We start from the raw sequence: 27,133 nt of genomic DNA on the forward strand, positions 1-27,133 counted from the left end.
ATTAGAAAAGTCTGCCCTAAAGTACAGAAGCAGACCGCAACATGCAGTTCACCGCTCTACCTCTAGGGGGCGCAACGTCAGTTCCTGTGCCCGTAATTTGTACTTTCTTTAGATTCGGTTGGGAAACGCAGATTCAAACGTACTTTTTAAGCATACAAAACAAAGACATCTTTAATAAACGGTCGTTCGGCATATTAAAGCACACTTTATCCCTCATTATTTTTAACTTTATAAATGCCAAACAGAGAGTTAGGATTTAATTTCCAGTTGGGGTTTGTGGAGAAAGTGCCGATCGGAAACGGCAGCCTGCATTCGCGTACGCTGATGGAGAACAGGCGAGGTTTTCAGGTTGGTTACGCGATGGCGGCTCTCTGAACAATATAGGTATTTCTAAAGGAAAGCAGTGGCTTTGACGGGAGCAAAAGCGCGTTACTGCATCGTCGGAGTGTCGGAATGATAGCGGCACCGATTTGACTGGCCGGATTTGCGTAAGTGCGGAGTCGGAGATGTGTGTTTTCTGTGAGGGAGCCTGTGTTTTTCTTGTTCGTCTCCCGGGCCTGGCTGGAGCTGCCTACACTTGAGCGGCGGGCTGCTACTTTCGGATGAGCGGGCAGTAGGTTTTGTTGCGGTGGGGTTTAATTGTGGGCAAATTTGGAGCTATGCGGGTCGGTCGATGTGCAACGCATGGCGCACAACACACACGGAACCGATATGTGGTGTTTACGCGGGCGGAAGGGCAACACGATTAGAACCCCAACTGTTAATGCGATGCTTTTGCTAGTTAGCATTAGCCAGCGGGTGCGTTAACTTGCAATAGCTAAAGGAGTGCACAAGCCTGTAGTATTTATACTTTGTCGGTCGTGATCCTAACGATTTCCATGTTCCCCACGGACGAGTTTGGAGCATAAATGCTGCTATCGTGAAGCGCCCGGAAACGGTGTGTTTGTTTTATGCTGGTGCAGCTAGCAAGTTGCTATCCGAACTAATTGGCCAGTGACGTAACACGTCTCATTGTTTTGACAAGACGCAGCATCTTGGCTAACGCTACGTGCATCGCGGCTATTATGGTTATTTTCCTCCTTCTAGGCGCTTCCGAGACAATAATGACAGGCAGCGGTTGGTGAAGTTTATGCGGTGCCGTGTGTGATGTGACGCAGGTCGTTGTTTGGTTACCGTGGAGTCAGTTTAGCAGATGTGCCGGAGTTTGTCTGTCACCGCAGCAGCAGTTGGGATCAATATTTGGCTAAAACAGGCCGTCTTCTCAAGCTGCGCTGTGTTGTGCCCGAGGTTCCGGAGACCCCTGGGTGATGGTTTCCCTGTCGCTCCCAGTTGTAGGATGGATCCAGACGGTGGGGCAGAAACACAGAAAGCTGTCAGTTTGCAGTGGAAGAGCTACAAACTTGTCCAGGACCCAATCATCCGCCGGGTCTCACAGAAGATCTACCGATACGATGGAGTGCATTTCAGCGTGCCAGTAAGCTCATTTCCACGTTCTTTAAAGTTGGCACATTCACGTCCAAAAACAAAATGCTCGGGCTACAGTTTTTACAATATTTCAGGACTCTGGATTTCCTCCCGTGGGCGACTTGCGGGACCCGAGACCCCGGAGATTATGGTCCAGGTATGCAGAATTATCCTTGCCAGTGCCAAAATTTAAGGTAAGAATCCCTAGGAAGAGGTACTTTCTCCCGTTTCCGTCTGTCGGATTTATTTCTAACGTCATTTCTCTTCTGACAGCTCGATGAGTTTTACGTGGGCCCTATTCCTCTCAAGGAGGTGACATTTGCTCGACTCAATGACAACATTAAAGAGCCTTTCCTGGCAGACATGTGTGCCAAGTTCGGGGAGGTGGAAGAGATGGAAATTTTGTTTCACCCCAAGACCAAGAAGCACTTGGGCTTGGCTCGGGTGTTGTTCACCAGCACCAGAGGTGCCAAGGACACGGTCAAACAGCTGCACAATACCTCCGTCATGGGTAACATCATTCATGCTCAGCTCGATATTAAAGGTAAGCTCGCACTCATAATCTGCTGCGTTTCCATCCAATCATCTCGAGGTGAAACGTATGTAAACGTTATTAACGACACATTATTTTCCTCATTGCCTCTCTTTGACCCAGGCCAACAGAGGCAGAAGTATTATGACCTGATAGTAAATGGGTCATACACTCCTCAAACGGTGCCCTTGGGAGGCAAAGCCTTGGCGGACAGCGTCCAGCCCCAGACCCCGACGCAGCCAACGTCCGACACGGTACTGTACCCCAACGAAATCGGTGTATCGCAGGTTATTGGGCGTTTTCTGAAGTTTTATCCCATTTGAAGTAAAATAGGCCGCCGCTAAAACCTTCAAACCTTCTGTTCACGTGTGCAGTCGTCAGATATCCGGCGTCGGCTCTCCAGCGACCTGGCTGTTTTGGCGGCAGGTGTCCAAGCGCTCTCATCAGGAAATGCTACCCCTTGCTCTGGGGATACTGGTTACAGCGATCAGCGTCTGGACACACCCACTCCCCCCATTACAGGCGCCGCCGTTTCGTCTCAGGGAGGTGGAGGAACACCTTACAGCTCCAGATCTGGGACTCCTTTTTCCCAAGATTCAGGCTACACCGGTGGCAGGTTAATGTCTAAAGTGTAGAGCGATTGGTTTATAATTCCTCAGCATGTTTTTTAGCATATTTCTCACATTTTGCTTGGAGCCTTGAACGGGTAGCTTAAAAAAACCAACTTGTTGCGTGTCTTGTAGGCATCCTGGTTACAACAGCAGCACTTTGGGCAGCGGTTACCCACCTCAGGACATGCTACCTTCCTCCTCCTCATCCTCCGCAGTCTCATCCACAGTTGGAGGATACAAAGTGTCTCGCTACTCTGAGGATGCACAGGAACCGTCGGTGTATCACCGAGGTCGGCCCATGTACCCACCCACCCCATCATACCGTCCCAGTGAGCCACCGTGCTTCCCCCCATACCCTAACTTTGCAGGCCCTGGGCCACACATCACACACCACTCGCCCATGCCCCCGCCACCTCTCTCCAACCAGTACGACCAGCCCCTTATGTCAGACAGAGACTGGGAACGCGACAGAGAATCTGGGGGGCGCTACAGTTCGGGGGGGATTGGCCCGAGAAGGTCGTCCTACCATCACCAGCAAGACATAAACTCTTCCTCTAAGTACCATTCCCATCATTCCCATCACCACTCGGATCGCAGGGATGAAAGGGGCTACCGACGAGACAGCTTGGGCTCCCGATCCGGCGAACACAGCCACCACAGACACCGGAACCACCACCACTCTCACAACCACCACGGCAGCAGCAGCCGCAGGCGAAGCAGCCACGACAGGGACAGAGACCGCGACAGGGACCGGGACCGGGATCGGGACAGAGAGAGGGAGAGGGATCGGGACAGGGACAGGGACAGCGACTACTCCAACAGCTCTGACCCAAGGTACAATTCAAACTCTTACCGGTCTTCGTCCAACAGCATGTCTCCTCCCCCCTCCTCCTACTCCACATACTCATCTTCCAAAGAGCCTGCACCAGCCCTTCCTCAGGGATTGGACGTTTCGAGCCATGTCGGGGGCACAAACTCCGCCGAGAGAGGCTCTCTACCTCCAGTAAGCGCTGATAAATCTGGTCAGCACGGCGCTCTGCCCCCGCCGCCCCCGCCCCCGCCTCCTCTCCCACCAGCCTCAGTCATTGCAGCAGCGGTAGCCGAGACACTCGGGACGCTGGACTTCAACCAAGACAACGCGCCCCACGGCGAGCAGTGGACAAAACCTAAGCGCCGTCCAAGCACACCACCTGCACCGCCAAAGACACCCCCACCTTCCTCTCCGCCCCACACATCTGTTGCTTCCTCCTCCAACTCCCCCTCCTCTACCTCTCTTCCACACCACCTTCCCTCCTCCTCCAGCTCTCCGCTTCCTGCTCAGCGTGACTCGTCCTCCCCAGAGCCCGATTCGACCAATGAGAGCCTACCATTCGTCTACCACAGCGGCAGCCTTGACTCTCGCATCGAGATGCTCCTAAAAGAACAAAAGGCTAAATTCTCTTTCCTCGCTTCCGATGAGGAAGACGAGGAAGACCGCAGAGAGGAGAGACTCCGGGGCTCACGGGGGGATGGCCGAGAGGGACGGGGTGGGTCGGGCGAGGGGGCGGGACAGCAGAAAGTTGGCGGCGAAGAAGGAGAAGTTGGAGACAAGGAGCAGAGGCGAAAAGGGGAAAGAGACAGAGAAGGGCACCGAGGGAAGAAGGAGGGAGAAGGTAGGAAGAGTCCAGCTGTTCTGACTGCAGCCGCCGCGTCCTCTTCTACCTTTTCCACCAATGTCCCAGAGGAGTCCGACCCTCAGGCTGTCCCCCCTGGATCTGTAGCTCCTAAGGAGGATTCTCCAAAGGCCAGTGCTGTTGAAACACCGAGCGTGGCAGCAGCGCACACGCCACCGTTCAACGGAAAGACTCAGGTAACCCGGTTCCCTTTATTTGCCTAAAATGTGGCTCTTTTTCAACATTGAGTGGCAGTGGTGATTAACGTCGTTGTAATCCTGTCTTTTTTTAATTAAAAGATTGTGCTCTGCTCTTTCAGGCCTCCCCTCATTCTTCTGGAGAAGACATGGAGATCTCGGACGATGAAGGAGAGACCGCCATAACGACCAGCCACCAGCCCTCAGCGGGATCCTCGCCCTCTTCATCCCAGGCGGCCGTACCGTCCCAGACAACGGAGCCGTCATCCTCACCTCCACCCATTTCTGAGTCCTCACAGCACTTTGGGACCTCCATGCATCCTGCAATGCCTTCTTACCCTCCTCATTTGCCCCCTCCGCCCCCGCCTGGTTACTCCCTCCAGCCCCCGCCTCCCCCAGGGATTCCGCCTCTGCCTCACATGGATCTGCACCCCGAGTATCCCCCTCCAATTCCCCACCAAATGTACGACTATGCCTCCTCCATGGAGCTGATGAACCAGTACAGTGGTGGGACTCCCATGTCCTTCCAAATGCAGACCCACATGCTGAGTCGCCTTCACCAAATGCGGCTGTCGTCAACCAACAACACCCCCGGCCGGGGGAGGCCGCCACGGCAGACTACTCCTCCTACCATCTGCACTCTATGCCACCACCACATGCACACCACCCCTACATGGACCAAGAGGGAAGCGGTGCAGGTTCTCATTATGACCAAGACCATCGCTACATGCCTCCTCACATGCCCTACCCGTACCCTGACCCCCACAACACTCAGATACCACCCATTCCACACCATGGCATCCCACCTCCCCATACTGGTTGGCCTCCACATGTCCTGCCACCGCACTACACTTCTTACATGCCCCCGCCGGGGTATGGCACCATGCTCCCCGAGGACGGGAGTGAATACAGGGCCCCGGGGGAGGAGCTCCCCCTGCTGGCTGACAATCCGCACGAAGCCACGGTGCAGTTGGCCCTGGCCGCTCTCATCCAGGAAATGAAGAACATCATGCAGAGGGACCTAAACCGCAAAATGGTGGAGAATGTTGCCTTTGCAACTTTTGACGAGTGGTGGGAAAGGAAAGAGACCAAGGCCAAGGTGAGGCGGGAAGCCCCCCCACGGGCGCACTCGTGCAGGGTATCGGGGTCGTTGTGTCATTCAGGTTAAACAAAATGGTTAAAAATGTTCCTGCAGCCTTTCCAGACGATGGTCAGGGGAGTATCCGCCTTACGAGACGATGAGAAGAAAGAGGAAAAGGTCAGCCGCCCTCGGGAGCCTCTCATGTCTCTTTTGGATTGGGCAAAGAGTGGTGGGATGGAAGGATTTTCACTCCGAGGAGCGCTGCGATTACCCTCATTTAAGGTGATTTCTGACCTGCGTCCACATCTCCGCCTTTACATCTGTTACAGTTGTGTTGTATTTATTCAGCATAGACCTGAATGTAATGACCTCACGTCGAAACTAGATGTGTTAATACGCTCTAATTATAGTTTATTGTTTCATTGACTCGCAGGAACAGATCTAGAAGGTTGATCAATAACAGTTGCTGTATGGGTTTAAAGTGTGTGATCCTGTTGAATGACCGTTTGACGTTGCTCTCCTGTCTTTGGGGGGTTTTTCAGGTGAAAAGGAAAGAGCCTCTGGATCTTGAAGAGGGAGACATGAAACGGCCGCGACCCTCGACCCCACCAGACGAGGACGATGAAGGTTTGGAGCTGAACATAAACCATTCCACATCGTAGATCACCCTGTTCATCGTCTGAACCGTTGACCTGTTTTCCAGCTGCGGAGGGAAGGATACCTGAGGCAGACCGGCGTGGAGCGGCAATGGCCATTAAGAGGAGGAAAAAGAAGCCGAGGAGCCGGAAACCGTGGGAGCTTGGCAGCGAGGGCGAGGAAACATCAGACGGCTCTTCATCAGAAAAGGTGTGTGACAACAGTCCTTGTTTGTGTTTAGCAGGATGAATAAATGTGAGATTCAGAGGGATTTTTATTAGTTATTTTTGACGTTGATCCATCATTTAAGTATCTCGAAAAGCAATATTTCTAAATATGCTTACGAAAGCCGCAGGATTTTGTTAAACGAGAATTAAGCTTTCTGAATCATAATCCTGCTGCTGCCTGCCCTGGCCGCTAGGTGGCACCATTTCACCACAACATTGTTTATACTTGTTTGCAGGATGAGGAAGATGGGAGTGATAAAGACTCTGATGGTAAATCAAAACCTCTAATCCTATTATGGTTATCAATCCCTGTAACAGTAAAGCAGTCAATAAGGACGTTTTTGTTTCTTTTTTTAATAGATGCCCTCAGTGCTGAAAGCGATGACGAGAGCCTCTCTTCCTCTTCTGAGGGCTCTTCCTCTTCAGAGTCCTCATCCTCTTCATCGTCTGAAGATGAAGAGGAAGGAGAGAGAGCTGATAGTGTGGACAGTATGGATGAGTCGACTATGGACAGCACGACTGACAGGTATGGGGTTCTAATTGGGTCTGGTGTTTTTATTCCAGCTGAGTTAAACCATCTCATACCGTTTTGGGGTCTTTATTGCTCATTCAGTGCTTTTTTTCTTGTTCTTTCTTCCCCTCAGAGAAAAGCTGTCCTCGGGCTCTCTGGCTCGGCTCAAAACAGGTCAGTCTTACGGCTTTATTGACTACAATTCACAAATGATTTTATATACCACAGAGTCTTATCATACGTCTCGTGCTGAATACACCACGATAGAGACCGTTAACACAACCAACCCTGAACAGAAACAGTCATTTCCCTTGGAGTTGTGTTGGCTGGAGCACTCTCTGCCACATCAGTCCAACTGTTGTTTTGGGTCTGCTTTGTTCATCACATTCTGTTCTGGTGGAGTCACCCCTCTCTCTCTCTCTCTCACAGATGAAGCTAAAACCAGTAAAGCAGAGACGGCAGCACCTCCCAAGCGTCCGTCATCGCCACCGTACCCTCGCCCGTCATCCCCCGTCGTTCTCGTCCCCCCTCTTAAGAAACGCAGGAAGACGGTCTCGTTCTCCACAGCGGAACACGACAGTAAAACGCCTTTGCCAGCAGCGCCTCTGTCGCCATCTCCCCAGGTTCTGGGTGAATCTGCCCTCTCCTCCGGCAGGTCCACAGAATCCCCCGCCCCCCCAGTTCGCCCCACTCAAGGCATTCAGCTCCTTCCCTTTGCTTCCAAACCAGGTGAAGGCAATGCCCTCATTGTACCCTCGCCAGGACGAAACCAAAACGCCGACGAGTCCAAAAAGGTTGTTTCTCCTCAGACGAGCCTCGCCAAGGCTTCTGGGAAACGTGCTGCGGGCAAAGACTCCGCCAGATCTTCTGCTCCTCCTCTTATGGTGTGCCGCACTGTACAGAACCTCCCCCTTGACCACGCGTCCATGTGCAGGATGGCCTTTGAGGAGGCTCCACTTCCAACTCCCGTCAACAAACGGTCCAGAGGCCGGCCTCGGACGACCAGCTTGTCTGCTTCTTCCTGTCACTCCCTCAGGGAGGAAGATGATGAGGAGGAAAGCGAGCAGAGGTTGAGACTCAGAGAGCAAATGGGGGCATCGAGCCTCCTGCAGCTCGCCTCAGCTTCCACTGCTGATCTGTCAGTGTTGGCTGACGTGGCCTTGAAAATGGACCCTGACGCAGGGGACTCGGAGGAGACGGAGACGTCGGACGAGGCCGAGGAGCAGAAGATGGAAGAGAGTCTCTTCTCGCCAGAGTCACTCGCTTCGGTCGTCAGTCCTGAGGGTGTAATTGTCCTCATGGAGCACAACTACTGCAAACCCCCAGTTCCCACGACGCCCTCCGGCACCAAAAGGACATCCGCCAAAGACTCTGTGTTGCTCCCAGCAGACCTCAACACTATTTCTGGTGTGCTCGAAGCACCAGAGGAGGTCATCGGTGAGGCGGTACCATCGAGAGGAGAAGCAGAATACCTGCCTGCAGCAGGGGTGCTGTGTGAGGCCGAGGACACCCCTCTCCCTCCATCCTCGAAGAAGAGCGCAGCTGGCAGGGATTTGGAGCTTGAAAAGGACATCAGCAAAAAGCGGAGAAGAAAAGATAAAGAAAACCTGGAGGTCCACCCGAAAAAACAGAAAGAAACACAGGTCAAGAAGCAGGCGAAACGGAAACTACAGGTGGGCGGGAGAGTTTGGTTTGGCATGTGGTGTATCTGCAGTGGTGTTTACACTGAATCATGAAATATACACACACCTAAATGTTGTCACTCTCTAAAGCGACTTTGTGACGGTGCTGCTCCTCTGCTCCTGTGCAGGACTCCGATTTGGAGGAAGATGTTGACGTCGAAGAGCTGGAGTCTGGAGAGCTGACCAGCACGGACACAGAGGACGAGGCAGTGGAAGAGCTGAGGAAGAGCGAACGCCTCTTCCTGCAGGAGGCGGGGCTAACGACGGCCCACAGGTGGCCCAAACCCGTCCCGGCGCCTCAACCGCCGGCTCTGAAGTACGACAGCCGCAGCGAGTTCGAGGAGATGACCATCCTGTACGACATCTGGAACTCGGGGCTGGATGGCGAAGACCTGATGCTGCTGAAGAGGACGTACGAAAAGCTGCTGCAGGACGACCACACCTCTGACTGGCTCAACGACACCCACTGGGTCAACCACACTGATATCCTTCACACCCTGTATTGAATTCATTGTGTGCTGGATCATGAGTCCAGGTGCCAGGTTTTGTGTCGCTCTTTCCCTTGACCTCCGGGCTCCACTGACCAACTTGCCAAACCCCCGGCGTAAGAAGAAGAACGGCGGCGGGCAGCTCCGGGAGCACGTCACCGGGTGTGCCAGGAGCGAGGGCTACTACGCCATCAGTCGCAAGGAGAAGGACGTCTACCTGGACCTGGACCTGCCCGAGCAGGTCATACGAGAGGTGGAGAACGTCGACACCTCGGTAAGAGCGGCCACTTTCCCATTCAACGGGTCTGTGACAAAATTGGGAGAGTTGCTAAAAAACAAACTTAAGGGAAAGTGTGGAAACTTCCCAGATGACCTCCGCCAGGGTTACGCTGGCAACGCCGCCCTGATGGGTTGCTCAGCAGCGGTTTGACATTTCCGTGGAATCGAGTTGGCGGGAATTAACCGCAGGAGTGTCTCAACACTTGGCCGATTTGTAAGTTTCCACAGGACCGTTGAGGTGTGGAGCAGTGATACGGCTTTTCCTAACAACAGGAACATCTGTCACTCCTGGTCCGCAGTGGAATTCTCTCCGTCGTTCTTCTCATTCAGCTGAAATGAAGCGTCGGAGGTGGATTAGTTAATTTTAGCCTCGGCGCTCATGCTGCGGCGTGCTGCGGAGGGGAAGTATGGGCTGTTATATTTAGCAGGGTTACACATTCTACGCGTCAGAATTGTGTGCATTAAAGTTATGAGCAGGAAAAGCACTGAAGGATAGTTCCAACTGAACTGTCTCTCTAATCGGTCCATGTGGATTCTGTTGGACCCACTCAATCCAGAAGGTCCGTCCATGGTTGCATCATATTGAGGTGGTGGTGGCGGTGGGAACACGAGACATTGGGCCCGTTTGCAAACAGCTGCTGCTTTTATTCCGCCGTCATGTGTTCCCACTTGTGCCGGATCCTATTTTCAGATCGGAGGCAACGGGATTCTGCCTCGTTGGTGGATTTAACAGTTGTCCTGATCTCTCCCACCTTGAGCTGGAGCCTCGAACGCGTCTCCAGCGCGAGGCGTCTTTAACCGGTGGAGTTGGAGTTCGGGAGCGAGTGGTGCTGTCGACCTCTGTCCCCAGGGACAAAGGTCAACGCCGGCGTCTGTCTGTCTGATTAGGGGCAGGTCATTGTGTCAAACAGAGGATTGAGGAGCGTTTAAGAAAGTCTTGATGCACCGAGAGCGAAAGCTTCTCTTTTTCTGCCCCACTTCCCACTAACTGCTTTGCCCTTCAGCCCCCACCTCACACGTGGCCGCTGGACGTCAAGGTCAACGCCGTTTCACGACTCTTCTGTAGTTGAAGGCCACGCGATAACGCTTTGATAAGAGCCTTTGCCCTCTGTGTCTTGTCAGGGAGCCAATCGGGTGTTATCGGAGAGACGGTCGGAGCAGCGCCGCCTCCTCACGGTCATTGGAACCACGGCCGTCATGGACTCTGACCTGCTGAAGCTAAATCAACTGAAGGTAGAGGCCGTTGAAGCCCCACTATAAAGTTTTTATACGCTGATCAAAAAGGTTCCTCGTGTCTTTCTTTACACGTCTGCCCTTTTTTTTTCTAGTTCCGGAAGAAGAAGCTGCGGTTCGGTCGCAGCAGGATCCACGAGTGGGGCCTTTTCGCCATGGAGCCCATCGCAGCGGACGAAATGGTCATCGAGTACGTGGGTCAGAACATCAGACAGGTACCGCCCCCCCCGTTCTTGTGTAGCGCCCAGAGGCTCCCGGTGCTGGGACCAGCGCTCAAACCGGTGTTTGTGTGTCACGTGACCAGATGGTGGCGGACAACCGCGAGAAGCGCTACGCGCAGCAGGGCATCGGCAGCAGCTACTTGTTCAGAGTGGACCACGACACCATCATAGACGCCACCAAGTGCGGCAACCTGGCGCGGTTCATCAACCACTGCTGCACCGTGAGTGACCCCCCCTCGCCCCCTCTAGCCCCGCCCCCGCCGACCGCCGCTCACCCGTGTCCCTTTGGTTTGTCCTTCCAGCCCAACTGTTACGCCAAGGTGATCACGATAGAGTCCCAGAAGAAGATCGTGATCTACTCGAAGCAGGCCATCGCCGTCAATGAAGAAATCACCTACGACTACAAGTTCCCTCTGGAGGAGAACAAGATCCCGTGCCTGTGTGGAACGGAGAACTGCCGAGGAACGTTGAACTAGAACGTTACATCCGGCCCCACAACCCCCCCCCCGTTACACAGAAACACACGTTTGCACTTTGACACGCGTTTTTTTTTTTTTTAACCTTTCTCGGAAGGGTTGCGTTGACTGTCGTGCAAGAAAACTCGGAGGGGGCGTGGCCTATTCTCTCAGACAAAGAGGTAATGCATTCCAGCAGGAGTCAAACCTGTGTCGGCGTGTAAACGAAGGCACAGAAAACACAAACGACAGATAAACATCCGGCTCCACACCCCGCTCGGCCAAACACGAACATCCGCACGTCGGCAACGCACAGGAATAACGGAGAAATTCAGGGTTTTTAAACACGCCGGCGGCCACCGTCGGCTCCTTCGGGCCATGCGGCACTTCCTCGTGTGAGTTCTGTTCTGTTCCGTTCTACCCCGACTCTCGCGGTGGCTCGCCGCCTTTCTCCGGCGGCGCGGAATTCGCCGACCCCCGATTTCCCGCCGCGCCCCCACGGCTCCGCCCCCAACCTGTGCGGACGAGAGGGAATTCCTACGACCTGTTTTACCCCAGCGTGAAGATGCGTTCGTGTGTAGATAAATGTTGGGGTTTTTTTTTTACGCGAGCGCCCGATTTTTCATCCGGGACGACCGACGTTTGTTCCTTTCGGGTGGCGTCCGTCGGCGATCGGCCGCTCCTTCTTCGCTTTCTCCGAGATAGTCCGAGTTCTTTTCCCGGCCCCGACTCCGACAGGTGGGTAGAAACAACCGCTGTTGCTCTGTTTTAAGAAACACCTTCTTTTGGGTTTTAGTTCAACAAAGACCCTGTTTCCCGCCCGCCCTTGCAGAACACGTGGCCCCTCCCCCAACGCCGTCGTTCTAATGTTTGCTGTGTGGCAGGAAGGGCTGTGATTGGCTGCGGGCGGTTTGCCGTTTTTATGCCCCTCGTGTCGCCTCTGTGAGCCGTCCAAAGTTTAACGTTCATTTCCGACCTCTGGGTGGGTTTTTGTTTTTGTCCCCTCTCCCCTGGAAATGTGTAAGATGTGTTGGGTTATTTTTCATTTCCGTTGTCGTCGTTGATGTTGTAGTGAAAAGCCTTTTCATTACAAACTGACCCTTTTTTAATACAGGACAAAAAGATGAAAGGAAAAAAAATAGAGCGTACGTGTAAATATTGTAGAGGTGTTTGTTTCTCGTAGAAACACACTGATTTCAGCTGTAAATATGTTGTTCTTTTTCCTTTCTCCATGAGGAGGAAACCTGTACATACCTTCCATTCATTTATTTTTTATTGTTTTCTCCTTTTAATTTGGTTATTTTAATATTATTTGCAATATTTCTCTTGTATTAATGAGTTGAACCCTTTATTAATGGTGCATTAAAATATTTTTTAAATAAAAACAAACAAACCCTTTTTTCTTCGCCTGCGTCTCGCGAACGTCACTAGAAACTCTGAGCGGCGCTTCGGCAGGAAGGAGAAAAAAAGTGATTTCCTCAGTTGCAGAGTGTGTGTTACGTCTGTGCACCTTTTCCTGCCTCGTGACACCGACCAGTGTCCGAAAACCTGACAGATTTCTGTCATTTGTCCTGGAGGGGGGGGTTCTGCACCCTCAAAGTTCTGTCTGTCACATATCAAAGAGATGTTGCTGTTGATGCTGTTAATTGTCGGTTGGTGCCGGTAAATGTGCGGTATAAGCAAATCAGCTCTGAAAAGTGAGTAACAGGAAGAAACCTCAGACAGACCCAGCTGCAGTGTGCTGAAATTCGCTCTGCGTGTTGGTAAATTTTAACCACCTTAATATGAAGCAGTAGAGACGGGTCTGGGTGACCTGCTGGTGTCCCCAGCAGCCTGTTTTATTGTGACACAGCTTATTTTATTAAAGATTCTCGCCTTTAAAACGGGGGCTGCTTTGGCGGTCCTGGAGATTATCTCAATATTTTGATGCCACCCAGCGGGGGGTATTTCTGACGGGCAGAAAACTAGCTGGTGAAACCCAATGCAGCAAATTTCGCAACACTAATACTTTGTGTAAATAGGAAGATTCTTTTCTTGGGAAAATGTTGAAGCAAACAACGTTTCGAGGTTATTATCAGGGTTTGATGATTGGTTCTTCGGATCTCTGGAGTTTTTGTCATCTTTTTTGCCTCGATGCGTATTTACAGAAGGAATTAACGCCACATTAACTTAATTTAATATTCGAACCTGTTCCCTTCTCGGGTCTTAGTCTAAATCTTTGGTTCGGCTCTTATTTTCTGCAGTTTCCAGTGCAGCTGCATATGCGCCGATGTTCGGATCTTCTTTTTCTAAATAACAGACTCGCCTCAAGCAGAGAAGCATTTTTAGCCTCCACAAAGATTAGTGACTCAAAGAACTTCAGTTTGTTCTAATTTCTCCTTTTCTTTTCATACTTGTTGTCTTTTTATATGGACTTTGGTCGGGTTTATCTTACGGTGTGACGTGGGCGTTCCTCGCGTCCCACGCACATATAAGAGCCGCGTCGCTCCGCTGCTGCTGCTGTTGCAGCAAGTCTGTCGTGCTGCGTTCAAGGCCCTCCGAGCGAGTCCCGACGGCAGCGTTTCCGTGAGAGCAGCTTCGAACCGCAGCGCCGCAGCATGTCTGACAACCGTCCGGGTCTCGTCTACCTCATCACCGGGGGTTCGGGCTTCCTGGGAAAGCACCTGGTCCGGCTTTTGCTGGAGAAGGAGGACAAACTGACGGAGATTCGGGTCTTCGACAAATCCCCCGATCCGCGGATGAACGAACTCAGCACAGGTGAGAAGAACCTCCGGATGTTGCCTTCATGACCACTTTAATCCATCCACAACACGTTTGTAATCTCAGGAGAGTCGCTGGTCACATATATTATGATCGAATAGATGGCTCCCCCGCCCCCAGAAATTAATTTAAATTCCGATATATGTTAATTATACTCTGCTTTAAGGTTTCAGTCTAATTCCTGGATATATTGCTGTTTTAGAACAAACCCAGTGCACTATTCTGAACTGTTTTTTAGCTGACATCTGCTTGGGGAAGGACAAAAAGTGTGACATTGGTTTCCCCCGTGGTTTGTGGGTCATTCTGCAGAGAGGACAGCTGTAACCAGGATAGGCGACTCCCTTATATATCCTGCAGCAGGGTAGATCTTATAACCTCTCACTTATCCGGCCTGAGCATGGGCGTGTTTTCCGTTGTTTTATTTTATTTAGTAATGAAGGGAAAAGAAAAACATTCCTTTTCAGCCAGACACAATTTCTTTTATGGAAATAAGGTGACCAAGAACAACAGCATTGTTGTCCCGTCAGGAATGGGGGCGCAGCCGAAGCCTCGGTGGAAAACTGCTTTGTTCGGCTTTCAATGGTTATTGTTGCTGCGCAATTTGAGGACCAGGGAGAGACCAGAAACTGGAGAGATCCGTATTGGCTGCCTGTGGCGAAAGCCCCGGAATAAAGGGTTTTAGGATGCAGATGAGCCTCTGCCTTTGGTCACGTTGCCAACGAGCCTGGTCGTTCTTTAACTTGTTCAAAAGTCCAGCTCCTTTACATTTCTGGGTGGGTCCTTGTTATCAGCACTGAGAAGAGCCGAGATAATCAACACAAGAACGACCTTCGTGGACAAGAACAACTCGACATATACTCGACATATAGGCACAGGAAGGACCTGAGTTGTTCTTTTCTGAGACCTACTGAGTGATCTATTTTAGAAACTAATGTGTAACTTGTGAGGAAGTCTGCCCCTTTTCAGGAACACAGTGTCTTGTTTTGATGGCCATTCTGTCCCCCTCAGAGAAAACAAAGGTGGAGGTCATTCAGGGGGACATCACGGACTACAGCGGCGTGCTGGAGGCCTCCCGCGGCGTTGATGTCATCATCCACACGGCCAGCTTGGTGGACGTTTGGCACAAAATCCCGGACTCCCTCATCTACTCCGTCAATATCAATGGTGAGACTCCCGCAGAGCTGTCCGGGAAAATGTCAGGGATGGCGAGGAAACCTCACTCACATCCGGGACGCCACAGACCGGAGGAAACAAGCTGCAGCTGTGGGGGAGTTTCAAGGACTTCTATCAGCTGGTGGTTTACATTTTGCAGGACGCTGTTGCGTAACACCAAAGGGACATCTGTGGAAGAGAGGGTTCCTGAAATGAAAACACAATTAAAATCTCAATGTCCTTGAATTGATTTGAGATTTAGAAGCAGATCTTGTCTATAAATATGGCTGATTTGGTGTTAGACACCAGCATTGAGGCTCATCTCAAACTGCAGGTATTTGGAAATGAAACAGCACCTCCCTCCCTTTAGTAATAACCTGTAATTACACGTTGGCCCATTAAAGGGACAGATGTGTGTTTGTCTCACTCCAGCCTGTACGTGCTTGCGCGTATGCAAACGTAGCATCGGGGGGCTACAGTAATAGACCATAATTACCGTATCTCAGATGAGGACGCCTTCGATTCTCCTCTGCCTGCTTTAACTCCAGGACTGCTGGCAGAGGAGAAACAAAGGAACACAACTGGCGAGCGTCTGTCCTGGCGCCATGTGGTGATTCAGCAACGGGGCGGAAGGTGTTTACGCCATCAGCCAGCTGTCAGAGTCAGCTGCAGTGTGGTGCCGTCACAGCCGCCTCGCCCCTTTTCCCCTATAGTCGATCCCTTTTATGGACAGAGAAATGTCACGTCTGAGTGCGATTCAGAGGCTCCAAGTCTCCAAATCTCAAGTGGAAAATGTGGCCAGTTATGGTCATTTGAAGAGCGCGGTTGAGTCAAAATTGCTCCAGTTGAGAAATATCACAGGAATCCAAGGCGTCTCCTCCATCTGTCCGCAGGCTCCCGTCCCGAAAGCCGCCGGGGTCCTTCTAAATCCGCGTTCAGGAGAGATTTTAATGTCAAACAAAATTAAATGAAAATTGAGAGCAGATGGAGGGGGGGTGTGGTCTTAATCTCCTCTCTCGGGCCAGGTTCCTGTCCCGTGTGTCCAGGCAGACGTCCTCTAGCTCCTAACAACAGTTATGTGCTTCCACAGGAACGGAGAACGTCCTCAGGGCCTGCGTGGAGTGCGGCGTCCCGACCCTGATCTACACGAGCAGCATGCACGTGGTCGGCCCCAACGACAACAAGGATCACTTCATCAGGTGAACCTGCGCTTGACCTCTGACCCCACAGTTCACGTCTGCCGCGTGCAGCTGTGTTGGAATCATCAACAGCGGAGTTTTAGAGAGCAAATGTGATTTATTATTGTTATTATCGTTCTTAAGCCTCCTCCCAACATTCCGTAATTGTAGATAAGCACTCCGCACTTTTATTTTGAAACGATTCAGCCCTCCGTTGAGGGGCGACCGTCCAGTCAAGGAGGACTGGAGCATGAGTCAGAGCTGTGCACCGTAAAAATCAGGCCAAGTGCTGCTTTCAGCAGGAAGTGGGATGATTTCAGACGTGATTAAGAGCAGCTTTTACATTTGGGCTCAACTCGTGTTTGTTCGATCATTTAATTGTTTGCTATTCAAGCAGATTTCTCTCCTTAAAGGACCGTTTTGAGCCCTCTCCAGCCTCTCCTCCTCCCCGGTTTTTTCCTCTGCGTACCTTGGCTAATTCAAACATTCCTTCTCGGAAACGTGGCTGCAGAATCTCCTCGTAAACTGAAACTCCTCTGTTTATTCCTCTGACCGTTTGACTCCTCAGGGGCAACGAGGACACGCCTTACGCCGTCTGCCACAGCATGGCCTACCCCCTCACCAAAGCCCAGGCGGAGCAGATGGTGCTGCGAGCCAACGGCACCGAGGTAACCGGCTCGTCCACCGGGGGAGAGACGCAGCGGCGGAATGTAACCTGGCATCTGAGTTTAGAGCGTTTGTTTCCTGTCCAGGTCCACGGCGGTAAGCGCATGTACACGTGCGCTCTGCGGCCGACGGGCGTCTACGGCGACGGGGATGAGCTCATCAGGAACTTCTACAAGCAGTGCGTCCAGAGGGGAGGCCTGGTCATCCAAGGTGTCCCGGAGCACATCGAGCACGGACGCGTCTACGCAGGTAAAAAGGAGGCACCTCTGACCTTTGACCCCACCCCTCCACCCCCCCAGATCACATCTGCAGCCCTTCCACCTTGCATTATCTGCTGGCGCTTCCGAACACCCTTCGCTACCGTTGTCATCACCCCTCTCCACCTCCAGAAACACCCGGAAGGACCAAAAGCAGAAGCGCCGTTATCACACACCAACAACTTCCTGTTACATTGACAAAACCGCTCTTGACAGGATTCAGAGATGATTCACAGACCAGCAGGCAACAGCTGGATTAACGTGGCTTTCTGCCACGCTGTTGCCGCCCTGTTGTTGTTTACTTGGTGAACTTTGTGTTGCATTAAAGTGAGTCAGACGCCTCGAGAGGCTCAGCATTAATGCCAAATGTCTGCGGAGCAGAACGTAAGGCGTAAACAGGGGCTATTACAAGTGGACCAGACGATTGCGGCGAGGTGGTTGTGGCGTGTTGTGGCGACTCGCTGCCGTGTCAGTGTGAGGCAACGAACACGCCCGGCTTTATTCATCTCTGGGCACGTGTTGGGCCAGAGGTTACTTCAGGTTTTCCTGAAGCTCTCCTCCCTCGGGCTCTTTTGTGTAGAACTGTTTGTGTTGCAGGGAAGCTTTCGCCCCCTCTCACGACCTCCGTCCTCCTGCTTTCAGGAAATGTGGCGTGGATGCACATCCTGGCGGCCCGGGCTCTGAGGGAGCGCCCGGAGACGCTGGGCGGCGAAGCCTTCTACTGCTACGACGAATCGCCTTACAAAAGCTACGAGGACTTCAACATGCAGTTCCTGTCCACCTTCAACTTCCGGAGGCTCCGCATCCCCCTGCTGATCCTGTGGTTCCTCGCCATTGTCAACGACATCCTGCGCTGGATACTGAGCCCCGTCTACGCCTTCACGCCGCTGCTGAACCGCTACACCTACGCCACCGTGAGCACGTCCTTCACGGTGAGCACAGACAAAGCCTTGCGTCACTTCCAGTACCGCCCGCTGTACAGCTGGGACCAGTGCAGAGCGCGCACGCAGGAATGGGTCGACTCGTTCGCTGAGGGTAAAGACAAAGGCCTCTGACACGAGAAGCCTCCGAGGAGGACGGACCAAGGACAAATGAAGGACGAATCTGTCCTCCGGTGTTCAATAAACGGGCAGAGATATTTAGGGTTAAACGCCGCTGCGTCTTTGATGCTCAAATCAAAGAACAAATCAAAGCGTTTGTTCGATTTCTCGTTATTACGGATCCTTTTGTTTCAGCGCGTCACACATGCTTGACAGATGTTAACACACGTTCACACACACTCACTATGGCTGTTGTACTAATTTATATCTATTTTTGCATAATTCTAGATAATATGTTTATAAGGAAATTCTCCGAAGTGGTCTTGTTTTGGTCTTTGTTTTTAATAAAGAGCTATATTCCACTTGAATCAGAGAAAAGCTTTTTTTTTTCCTCTCAGAACTCATTGGAATGTGCCAGATTCACCACAGTCAATATTTAGAAGTCCTGGAGACCCAACCAGAGTGTGTGTGATCATTGTTTTGTGTACGTCTCGGTATCCATGGAGAATATGACCGTACTAGATTAACCGCAGACCAAAGAGGCTACCCCTGTCCTCACACTTGTAGGAACCTGCCCTTATACGTCATCAGGGGTATTTCCCTTGAAACTGTGGCAACGCGCCCGGATAGCACCATGTAAAAGAAAAAACCCTGACTCATGAGCTCCGAAAACACCCTTTGTCACCCCTTCTCGAACTCCAAACACTGAAGAAACTTGGGCCCACATCCAAGTCTGCTGGTGCCTGATGGCTTCCATCCCAGCCTAAGGAAAAACGGGGAAACAGTGCAGTTATTTACAACTGCTGGTTCTATTATGGGGACTGTTCAGCATCCAATGCAGCTGTGCGCTGCCTGATTTACTGCACTGGCTCTGAATCTCTGTGCACAGCTTCAAAAAGTCACGCTACGGAATTGCGCCACCTACTGGTCGAAATAAACGATGGCTCGAGATTGTTAATGACACATTTGTGTGAAAATAAATACATTTTATCCTAAACAACGGCATTGTTTGTAGTTAATTACGAACCTATTCTTACATATAACATCTGAAACCACAGGGAAGGGGGGTATCCTTTGTTTTTGCACTGTTTTAGTCTGATTTTTGAATTCACGCGTTATTTTTGCGTCCTCTCTAACGTAGCGTGCGCGCGACCGGCTGCCTTGGCGAGAACGCGCACGCAGCTGTCAATAGGAAATGCAGGCTGCGGCTGCTGGATGTGCCCCCGCTGCCGTGGTTGGCCAAATTAAACAAAGAAAGTAGCTTTTGTTTCGGGTGGAAGAGTGTGGGTTCGGGGGTCGTTTCAAAGTCGGCGACAGCGGCCGCAGCAGAGCTGCACGTCCAGCCGATAATCGAGACACTTAGCCAGACAGCTAATGCTAGCAGGTAGGTTAGGCTTAAATAAGCTAAAGTAGCTCGTTTGCAGCTTTAGCTAGCTAGCCTACCGATTACGGGACGTGCTCTCCCCCGGGTCGTCGCACGCTTCAGCATTTCGTGTTTTCAGTCCACGGAGGAGGTTTCTAAACCGGAGCTGTGGCGGGGAGAGGAGCGAATAGGCACCACCTGGCTCCCCAGGCGGAAGGATCGTCGTGACACGCCGGGTGAGTTCAGAGTTTTAAGGTGTAGTTGACCGGGGCCACGGGGTGGACCAGGCCGTGGACGCGGCTCGGCCACGGCCTGGTCGGGGACGGGGGGACGGAGGAAGGGAGGGAGGGTGCTGACGACTAATGCCGGCCATCAGGAAACCATCGCTACTGTGCGCTGAATCGGGAAGTTGGGTCGCTTTGGGAGAGGCCTCAAGGGAGGATGTGACAACAAAGTAGCCCGCGTTGTTAGCCGCTAGCCTGGAGCCGAATAACCGTGGAACCGTCCTGATCCGGCTGCAGGAGTGCTGGATCACTTCGGATCACTGCTCACCTCTTGATGCCAAATACGTTCGCGAAATAAGTGCAGGCAGCAGAACTACATCCGGTGTTTAGCTCATATCATCGGGTTGGAACACCGCAGCTTTGAACTTTGTGGTTCTCAGTTTGACGGGAGGGTTTGCTCGGCATCACAACAGCCTTTTATTAATTATTTTAATTGGCACCCTTGTTCATGCTTGAGACATTGTTTGACATGTCTCGGGCAGTGAGACACACCTGTATACAGAGAAATGAGACCCTCACGTTTTCAATTCCAAACCCCAAACTGCAGCTTTGTACGTGGATCTCAAATACGAAGAATAGTATCCATGGCGACGGCTGAATCTCACTTCATTTTTTTCTTTACATTTGTAAAGGAGAAACAAGAGTGAAATCATGGCTGAACTCTCCGCCCTGACCACATCAGGCCCTGTTCCTCGTGCCGCTCCATCCATCCCTCCATCCTCGCCGCCTCTCCCTGCTCCCAACGTCTCTGCTCCGGAGTCTCCCGGGGAGAACTCCATCGCCAAGTCTTCCCTGTGCAACGACAACGCCGCCGACACTCCAGCAGCACGTGCAGGGGACGTGTCTTTGAGTCTTCAGCCGGTTTCAGCCCCCCCCGCCCTCCCTTCTGACACTCCAGTGACATTTCTGGGACATGACCCCGCGTCCCAAAGGGATGCGTCGGGGAAAGATCCAGAACCCAGAGCTCATGTAATTAAGCAGGAGATGGAGCCCGCTGAGCCAGCGAGGGCGGCGCCCTGGATGGCTGAAACGGAGACCCCCTTGCTGGCAAGTGCTGCATCCCATCAGAGCGAGGAGCGACCCACGTCTCCCGAGTTCAAGTCGGGCCCTAATCTCTACCCTGACGTGCACGTTACCCACAATCCAAGAGCTGGTGTGGATGTTGGGCAGCTTCCAGCGGGCCAACCCCAAGTGATTAATACTTCCAATCCCACATCTGGATCCCTGGATTCCTCCGACGCCGCTGAAGAGGGGAAACCTCGACCGCTCGAACAAGCACAGCAGCCCCAAGCCCAGCTGCCTCCACCGCCTGACACTCCCAACGAGGCGAGGAAGGCGGAGCTGCCCCTCACCCCCACCAGAGCCGAGCAGCCCAGCCCCACCATCCCGCTGATCCACGAGCCGGCCTATTCCGTACCGCTCCCCAACCCCAACCCCCGGCCCGCCCCTGACACCCTGAGCTACCTGGAGTCGGCCAGCCTGATGTCCGGGACGCTGGAGTCTCTGTCCGGCCTCGGCGACGACGGCAGCTCCATCGGCTCCGACTCGGAGATCAACGGCCTGACCGTCAGACGCACCGACAGATACGGCTTCCTGGGGGGGAGCCAGTACAGCGACAGCAGGTGAGCACCCGCCACCAGTCGGACACGTGGGATCGTCTAAGGTCACCGGGAGGTTCTGGGTTCAAACCTGAAACGTAGAGAAATGCGGCTTTATTTGTACAGCAGAAATTGTTGCGTTTCCAGTTTCCAGGGGTCAAAAGAGTCGTTTCAATGGCGGCTTCCTCTTTTTTTTTTTAGCCGAGCAGTTTTCCTGCCCTCCTACGCTTTGTTGTTCTAAACATATCCGTCCATCCTCTGCTTCCCTTTGGTCTCACCCACAGAATGCGGGGAGTTGTTATTTCTTTTGTGACTCTTTTGTGACGCTCTCATCTCGGAATTCGCTGCTTTTGATGAGTAATTTGTTCTCCGGCCGTTGAATAACAAACATGTTAGCGATGGAGTGGCGGTGGGGTCGGCAGCTCATCCCGATCAGCGCCGCTGATGTGGCGCCCTGGAGCCGCTCGCCGTAGCGTTGCTAAGGTGACTGTTGTTACTTTTGCAGTGAAAAGGAAACCAGAGTCGAAGTTGCCAGACAGAGGGAAGTGAAATGGCTCGACATGTTCCGCCACTGGGATAAATGGATCAAGCATCGCTTTCAGAAAGTAATGGCCGACGCTGCGCCGCTCATTTGGCCCGACGCTGCGCCCACCGGGCCGCTCGCCGCCTCGTAGCTAAACTCGCCCTTTTATTCGGCTTCTGCAGGTGAAGTTACGGTGCCGGAAGGGGATCCCATCCTCTCTCAGATCCAGAGCCTGGCAGCTGCTGTCCAACAGCCAGGAGCTGCTCGAGGCCAACCCCGGGAAGTTCGAGGTATCGTTGCCATGGTGTCTCTGTGGGTGAGGGCTTCACTGCTGGGTTTTAACCACAACATTATGGGCCCATTTGTAATGTTGCTGAACGGGGCAGTTTCCCGCTCCAGGGGTGCCGACGGGCATGTTAAGCCTCTTAACTGCACCAGTAATCCATGTTGTCTGGTCCCAGACAATGTGTCGACACCAGGGGGGGTCTGCCCTCCCCTGCCATGAGTTCACAAGGCCCTCTTGAGGAAGACCCGCGCGCACGTGCTCTGCACATCCAGGTCAAAGCTGGTTTTGCTCTCCTCGTTGCAGGAGCTGGAAAGAGAGCCGGGAGAAGCGAAGTGGCTGGACATCATAGAGAAGGACCTTCACCGACAGTTCCCCTTCCACGAGATGTTTGCTGCCCGCGGAGGCCACGGGTAATGCCGCCATTAAAATGCTGTACGTAGAGACGCATGGAAAAGCAACGGGCTAATCGTCCCGCCCCTGCAGGCAACAGGATCTGTTCCGGATCCTGAAGGCCTACACCATCTACCGGCCGGACGAAGGCTACTGCCAGGCTCAGGCGCCAGTGGCTGCGGTGCTGCTCATGCACATGCCTGCAGAGGTGAGGCCGGTCCGCTCCTCCCGGTCCCGCGGAGCCGAGCGAGCCTGTTCTAACACCTGTCTGTCCCACAGCAAGCCTTCTGGTGCCTCGTTCAGATCTGTGAGAAGTACCTCCCCGGCTACTACAGCGCAGGACTGGTGAGCACCCGCCCACGTCTGGCCTCCACGCACCTTTTCCTTACAGTTTTCACCCTTTTCTTTGCCTTGTTGACTCGTCCCCCCCCCCCCCCCCCCCGGCAGGAAGCCATCCAGCTGGACGGTGAGATCTTTTTCTCTCTGCTGCGACGCACGTGTCCCATGGCCTACCGCCACCTGAAGAAGTTTAAGATCGACCCGATTCTCTACATGACCGAGTGGTTCATGTGCATCTTCTCGCGCACGTTGCCGTGGGCCTGCGTGCTGCGCGTGTGGGACATGTTCTTCTGTGAAGGTACCGCCCTGAGGCTACGGCCAAATAGACCCGACATGTCCAGGTTTTGAAAGGTAACCTGCCGATTGGCCGTGATCGTAGGGGTGAAGATCGTCTTCCGCGTGGGCCTGGTGCTGCTCAAACAGATGCTCGGCTCTGTAGACAAACTCCGGGAGGTGCAGGGCATGTATGAGACCATGGAGCGTCTGAGGAACATTTCACCTGACTCCATCAGAGAGGAGGTGCTGGTGCAGGAAGTACGTCTTTTCCTCTTTTTGATCGTAAACGGAACCGCTTTTTTTCCAGCTGTGAGTCACTTTTTCCCGGCCCGTTCTTCACTTCCTCTGTCTGTCTTGTCCAGATTATCATGCTCCCCGTGACCGAGGCGCTCATAGAGAGGGAGTGCACCGTCCAGGTGAGGAAGTGGAGGGAGTCCAGGGGGGAGCTGACGCACCAGCCGGGCCGCCGCCTTCATGGTACGAGAGCCGTCTACGAGTGCAAGCGCCGAGCGGCCGCCATCAGCTCCGGCGGCAGCTTCTCCTTCCTGGGAAGCTCGGTGCCTCCCCCCGGGCCCCTCAGGAGCTCCTCCAGCCTCCTCTCCCTCCCCGGGTTCCGCAAATCCAAGGCTCCTTTTCTGATCCAGAAAAAGAGCTCCTTCTCGGGGCCGTCGGGAATGGAGGCCAGGATGCAGCAGTCGCCGCCGGCCATGACGCCCAACCAGGCACGAGGCCCCGGCCAGAAACCACCCATTCCTCCAGCGGCGGGCCAGAGGGCGCCGGCACCTCAGAGCCCGTTGATTCGGACTGCGGCTGCTCCTTCACAGGGGCCCCCTGCGCCCGCGGGAGGTCAGCCTGCGGCGGCGGCGCCGGCCGGCGCTCTCAGCCCGTCCCCGAAGATCGTCTCGGAGCAGATCACCCCCACCATCCCCTCGCCCACCGCCAACAACGCCCCCCTGCCCCCTTTTCCGGACCCCAAAAGAGACGCAGCCCCAGTGGCCGACGCCCCCGCGGGAGAGGAAGAGGGGAAGAAGAAGAAGAAGAGCAAAGAGGAGAAGAAAAAGGAGAAGGAGGACGACAAGAAAAAACTGAAGGAAAAGAAAGAAAAGGAAAAGGCAGAGAAGGAGCGGCTGAAGAAAGAGAAGGAGAGGCTGGAAAAGGAGAAGAAGAAAGGGGGGAAGAAGAAGGACAAGGGAGGGGGAGGAGAAACCGAGGACAAGAACGGCGCGGCGGCGGCCAAAGAGTCGGCCTAGATCTCCTCACGTCCAGGATCATGAAAAGGAAGACTGAACAAAAGAGGTCAAGAAAGCAACAGAACCCCGTGGAGAGAGATGGGCGGCTCCTTTCATCATCACCCTTGTGTTCCCGGGCCTGGTGGACGCTGGCCGGGGGCTTTAGTGGCACCTGGGGGGCTTTTTGCTCATCCCTCCACGCTTTCTCAGCAAAAATGGGACAAATTTCCTTTTTCAACTGGAGCGCCGGCCGTGAATCTGGATTCCAGGTTACAGCCTTTTACGTTTATTTTTTTTTTAGTTTTTTAATTACCTTTTTTTATTATTTTAATCCGATTGATGGCAGTTTGAAGGACATTGGCTGAAGAGTTTAAGTTAAAAAAAAAAAAAAAAAGTTTTGTTGCCACAGAGCATGTAAATAAAAATCTCCAGTCCATAGGACCCCGTTAGCACTCCAAACGTCCCATCCTGGAAAAAAAAACAAGCGTTTAATTGCGGAGCCGAGCCAGACGGCGCGCTCACGCCGAGGGTGGTATTTATTGTGGCGCTAAATGTTGTGTGCGTGTGCCTTGGTAGCTTAGTGTCACGTGTTCCGGCTCTGTCCTCGCCTCATTTCTCTCCCTCGGAGGGAAATTTCTGGAGATCCGCAAGCAAAACGGGGAGAAAATCCACCCTTAAGTGGACACCAGGTGTCGGCGCCCGCGTCTCTGGCGCCGTCACGCAGGGAGCGCTTTAGCATTTCACTTTTTTTTGCGTGCGTGTTCCGTTTTTTTTTTTTTTTTTTTTTCTCCTTTTCGCAGAATCAAACTCGCGAGACTGGAAAGTGGCGGCGCCCGAGTCCGCGCAGACCAAACGACGTTAACTTTCCTCACGAACAAAATCCCGAACATGCACCTGACTTAGCCAGAACTTCACCGCGGGTCCCGTTCAGCCGCGAGAATGTGACTTCGGAGAATGAAGGACGAAATTTGTTTTTGCACTCGTGATTTTTGTCAGCGGGCGCCGTGATGTCGGCCGCCGCCCTCAGGGGGTCGGGCTGCAGAAGGACCCCGACCGGAGGCGCCAATGTAGCATTAACCGCTCATCCTTAACCTTCATGCTCTTATATATTTATGTACAAAGTGGTTAATTTAATCAGATATAGTATATTATTGAATTATTCTTTATTTTGGATCTGAATATTTTTCTATCACACACCTGGTTGACTGGAACGATGGTCGGCTACTCGCCGCGTAGTCGCAGGGAGGTCATTTACGGCTTTATGTTGAGCTTCCTTTCTTCGTGCTGTGCTTTAACGCGGCCCGTCGACGTCTTTATTCAAGGTCACCCGTGTTTTTGGTTCGGCCAACCGAAGGCTCAGAACTGCAGTATTAGTCGGGCGCCGGCTCGGGGAGGATGTGGGACTCGCACGGGAGATTTGGGAGTTTAAAGTCTTAAATGAAACTATAATAATACATCATGAGGTGATTCTTTTGTTTATTTTGGGAGCTTTGATGAAGCCGAGCTCTTCGTTGCGTCTCTCACTCAAGTCGTGTTTTAAATTCTCGGACTAATCCCCTAAAATCCTCACGCTCGGTGTTCTGTACTGTAAAATATTCACACACACATTTAACTGCACTGAATCGCGTCAGTATAGAATGAATCGTCCCCAGTAGTTGACGTAAAAGCCCGATTGGTGGCGCTGATATCGAACAGAATCTCCTGAGCCGTACTGTTGTTGGGGAGGAGACGGACCGGTGTGTTCGTAGCCCACCTGGCCTCCACCCTCGTGGGTCCACCTGACTCGACCCAGTGCTGGCTGCCGCTCAGAACCGGCCCGAACCGGCCGTGTGCTCTGGGCGCCGCAGCCTCGGCGTTACCGGGGACGTGAACGCATCTATGCAAATTCTGGCTCCTGATGTGGCGGCGTGGCGGAGGGTGCTGCGGAGGGTCTCGCCCCCCCCCCCAACAAACACGCCGTCACGCCACACATCCTCAGAGCAACACGCTCGTGAGGACCCCCCCCCCCATCAGAGGAACGAGCACTTGACCTGCGAGCACACGGACGTCTTCAGGCTCTCTGTGCGTTTCCATGGTGACGTTGTTTTTGATTACGTTTGCATCCGCTCCACTCCTGCAGATTCTGCCCCCCCCCTTCATGCTGTCACATCTGTGTTAAGTTTACATGTCACTCTGGCAAAAGTGAGATAAAATCATAGCGGATTGAATTCATTCCTTAAGATTTACAACTGATGTATTTAATTGATGACATTTGTGATGAATAATAAACCGTAATATATTAAATCATCACGCCTCCTCTTGTCTGGATGCACGTCCGCATAGAACCAGGTATTTGGATTTAAAATGATTCAAAATGCTCTGCGATGAAAGTTTAAGGGGGGGGGGGGGTTGAAGCAGCGACCTGAGGTTAGTGTTAAATGTCCCTCCTCCACTTCCCCCCACACGCAGGTGAAATAACAGAAGGGAACTTTTAGAATATGTTCTGCACATGATGAGGTCTTTTATTCTCCATAAGAGTGCACC

At 52.8% G+C, this 27,133-nt stretch overlaps 3 protein-coding genes across 3 annotated transcripts; all 3 read left to right on the plus strand.

Moving 5' to 3' along the window:
- The first annotated feature begins 301 nt into the window (after positions 1-301).
- setd1a (SET domain containing 1A, histone lysine methyltransferase) lies at positions 302-12,662 on the plus strand. The gene is given in 22 exon segments (XM_057015443.1): positions 302-488; positions 1,330-1,474; positions 1,560-1,658; positions 1,738-2,008; positions 2,120-2,250; positions 2,371-2,612; positions 2,740-4,456; positions 4,579-5,044; positions 5,047-5,555; positions 5,652-5,819; positions 6,080-6,164; positions 6,241-6,383; positions 6,637-6,670; positions 6,761-6,926; positions 7,045-7,085; positions 7,341-8,584; positions 8,722-9,076; positions 9,174-9,355; positions 10,483-10,593; positions 10,689-10,808; positions 10,898-11,035; positions 11,117-12,662. Coding segments are annotated over 21 exon segments (6,534 nt in total). The 5' UTR covers positions 302-488; positions 1,330-1,336; the 3' UTR covers positions 11,291-12,662.
- A 1,078-nt stretch (positions 12,663-13,740) lies between these two features.
- Positions 13,741-18,690, plus strand: hsd3b7 (hydroxy-delta-5-steroid dehydrogenase, 3 beta- and steroid delta-isomerase). The gene is made up of 6 exons (XM_057015468.1): positions 13,741-14,026; positions 15,038-15,193; positions 16,272-16,380; positions 16,928-17,027; positions 17,112-17,274; positions 17,925-18,690. Exons 1-6 carry the CDS (start codon positions 13,867-13,869, stop codon positions 18,335-18,337), a joined length of 1,101 nt encoding a protein of 366 aa, XP_056871448.1. The 5' UTR covers positions 13,741-13,866; the 3' UTR covers positions 18,338-18,690.
- Positions 18,691-19,483: 793 nt separating this feature from the next.
- Positions 19,484-26,896, plus strand: LOC130515285 (TBC1 domain family member 10A-like). Its single transcript, XM_057015448.1, has 10 exons — positions 19,484-19,921; positions 20,602-21,591; positions 22,073-22,172; positions 22,273-22,380; positions 22,680-22,786; positions 22,860-22,974; positions 23,046-23,111; positions 23,214-23,403; positions 23,485-23,639; positions 23,744-26,896. Exons 2-10 carry the CDS (start codon positions 20,621-20,623, stop codon positions 24,629-24,631), a joined length of 2,700 nt encoding a protein of 899 aa, XP_056871428.1. The 5' UTR covers positions 19,484-19,921; positions 20,602-20,620; the 3' UTR covers positions 24,632-26,896.
- The last annotated feature ends 237 nt before the right edge of the window (positions 26,897-27,133 follow it).

The sequence above is a fragment of the Takifugu flavidus genome, chromosome 18 (genome assembly GCF_003711565.1).
Source record: "Takifugu flavidus isolate HTHZ2018 chromosome 18, ASM371156v2, whole genome shotgun sequence".
Taxonomy (NCBI): domain Eukaryota; kingdom Metazoa; phylum Chordata; class Actinopteri; order Tetraodontiformes; family Tetraodontidae; genus Takifugu; species Takifugu flavidus.

Excerpts from the sequence above, each read along its gene's own strand:
- hsd3b7 (XM_057015468.1), top strand. The coding sequence starts at position 13,867 with ATGTCTGACAACCGTCCGGGTCTCGTCTACCTCATCACCGGGGGTTCG. Across the intron at positions 14,027-15,037 it reads GATGAACGAACTCAGCACAG|AGAAAACAAAGGTGGAGGTC; the intron begins GTGAGAAGAACC and ends TGTCCCCCTCAG. Across the intron at positions 15,194-16,271 it reads CTACTCCGTCAATATCAATG|GAACGGAGAACGTCCTCAGG; the intron begins GTGAGACTCCCG and ends GTGCTTCCACAG.
- LOC130515285 (XM_057015448.1), top strand. The coding sequence starts at position 20,621 with ATGGCTGAACTCTCCGCCCTGACCACATCAGGCCCTGTTCCTCGTGCC. Across the intron at positions 22,787-22,859 it reads GCTGCCCGCGGAGGCCACGG|GCAACAGGATCTGTTCCGGA; the intron begins GTAATGCCGCCA and ends CCGCCCCTGCAG. Across the intron at positions 22,975-23,045 it reads TCATGCACATGCCTGCAGAG|CAAGCCTTCTGGTGCCTCGT; the intron begins GTGAGGCCGGTC and ends TCTGTCCCACAG.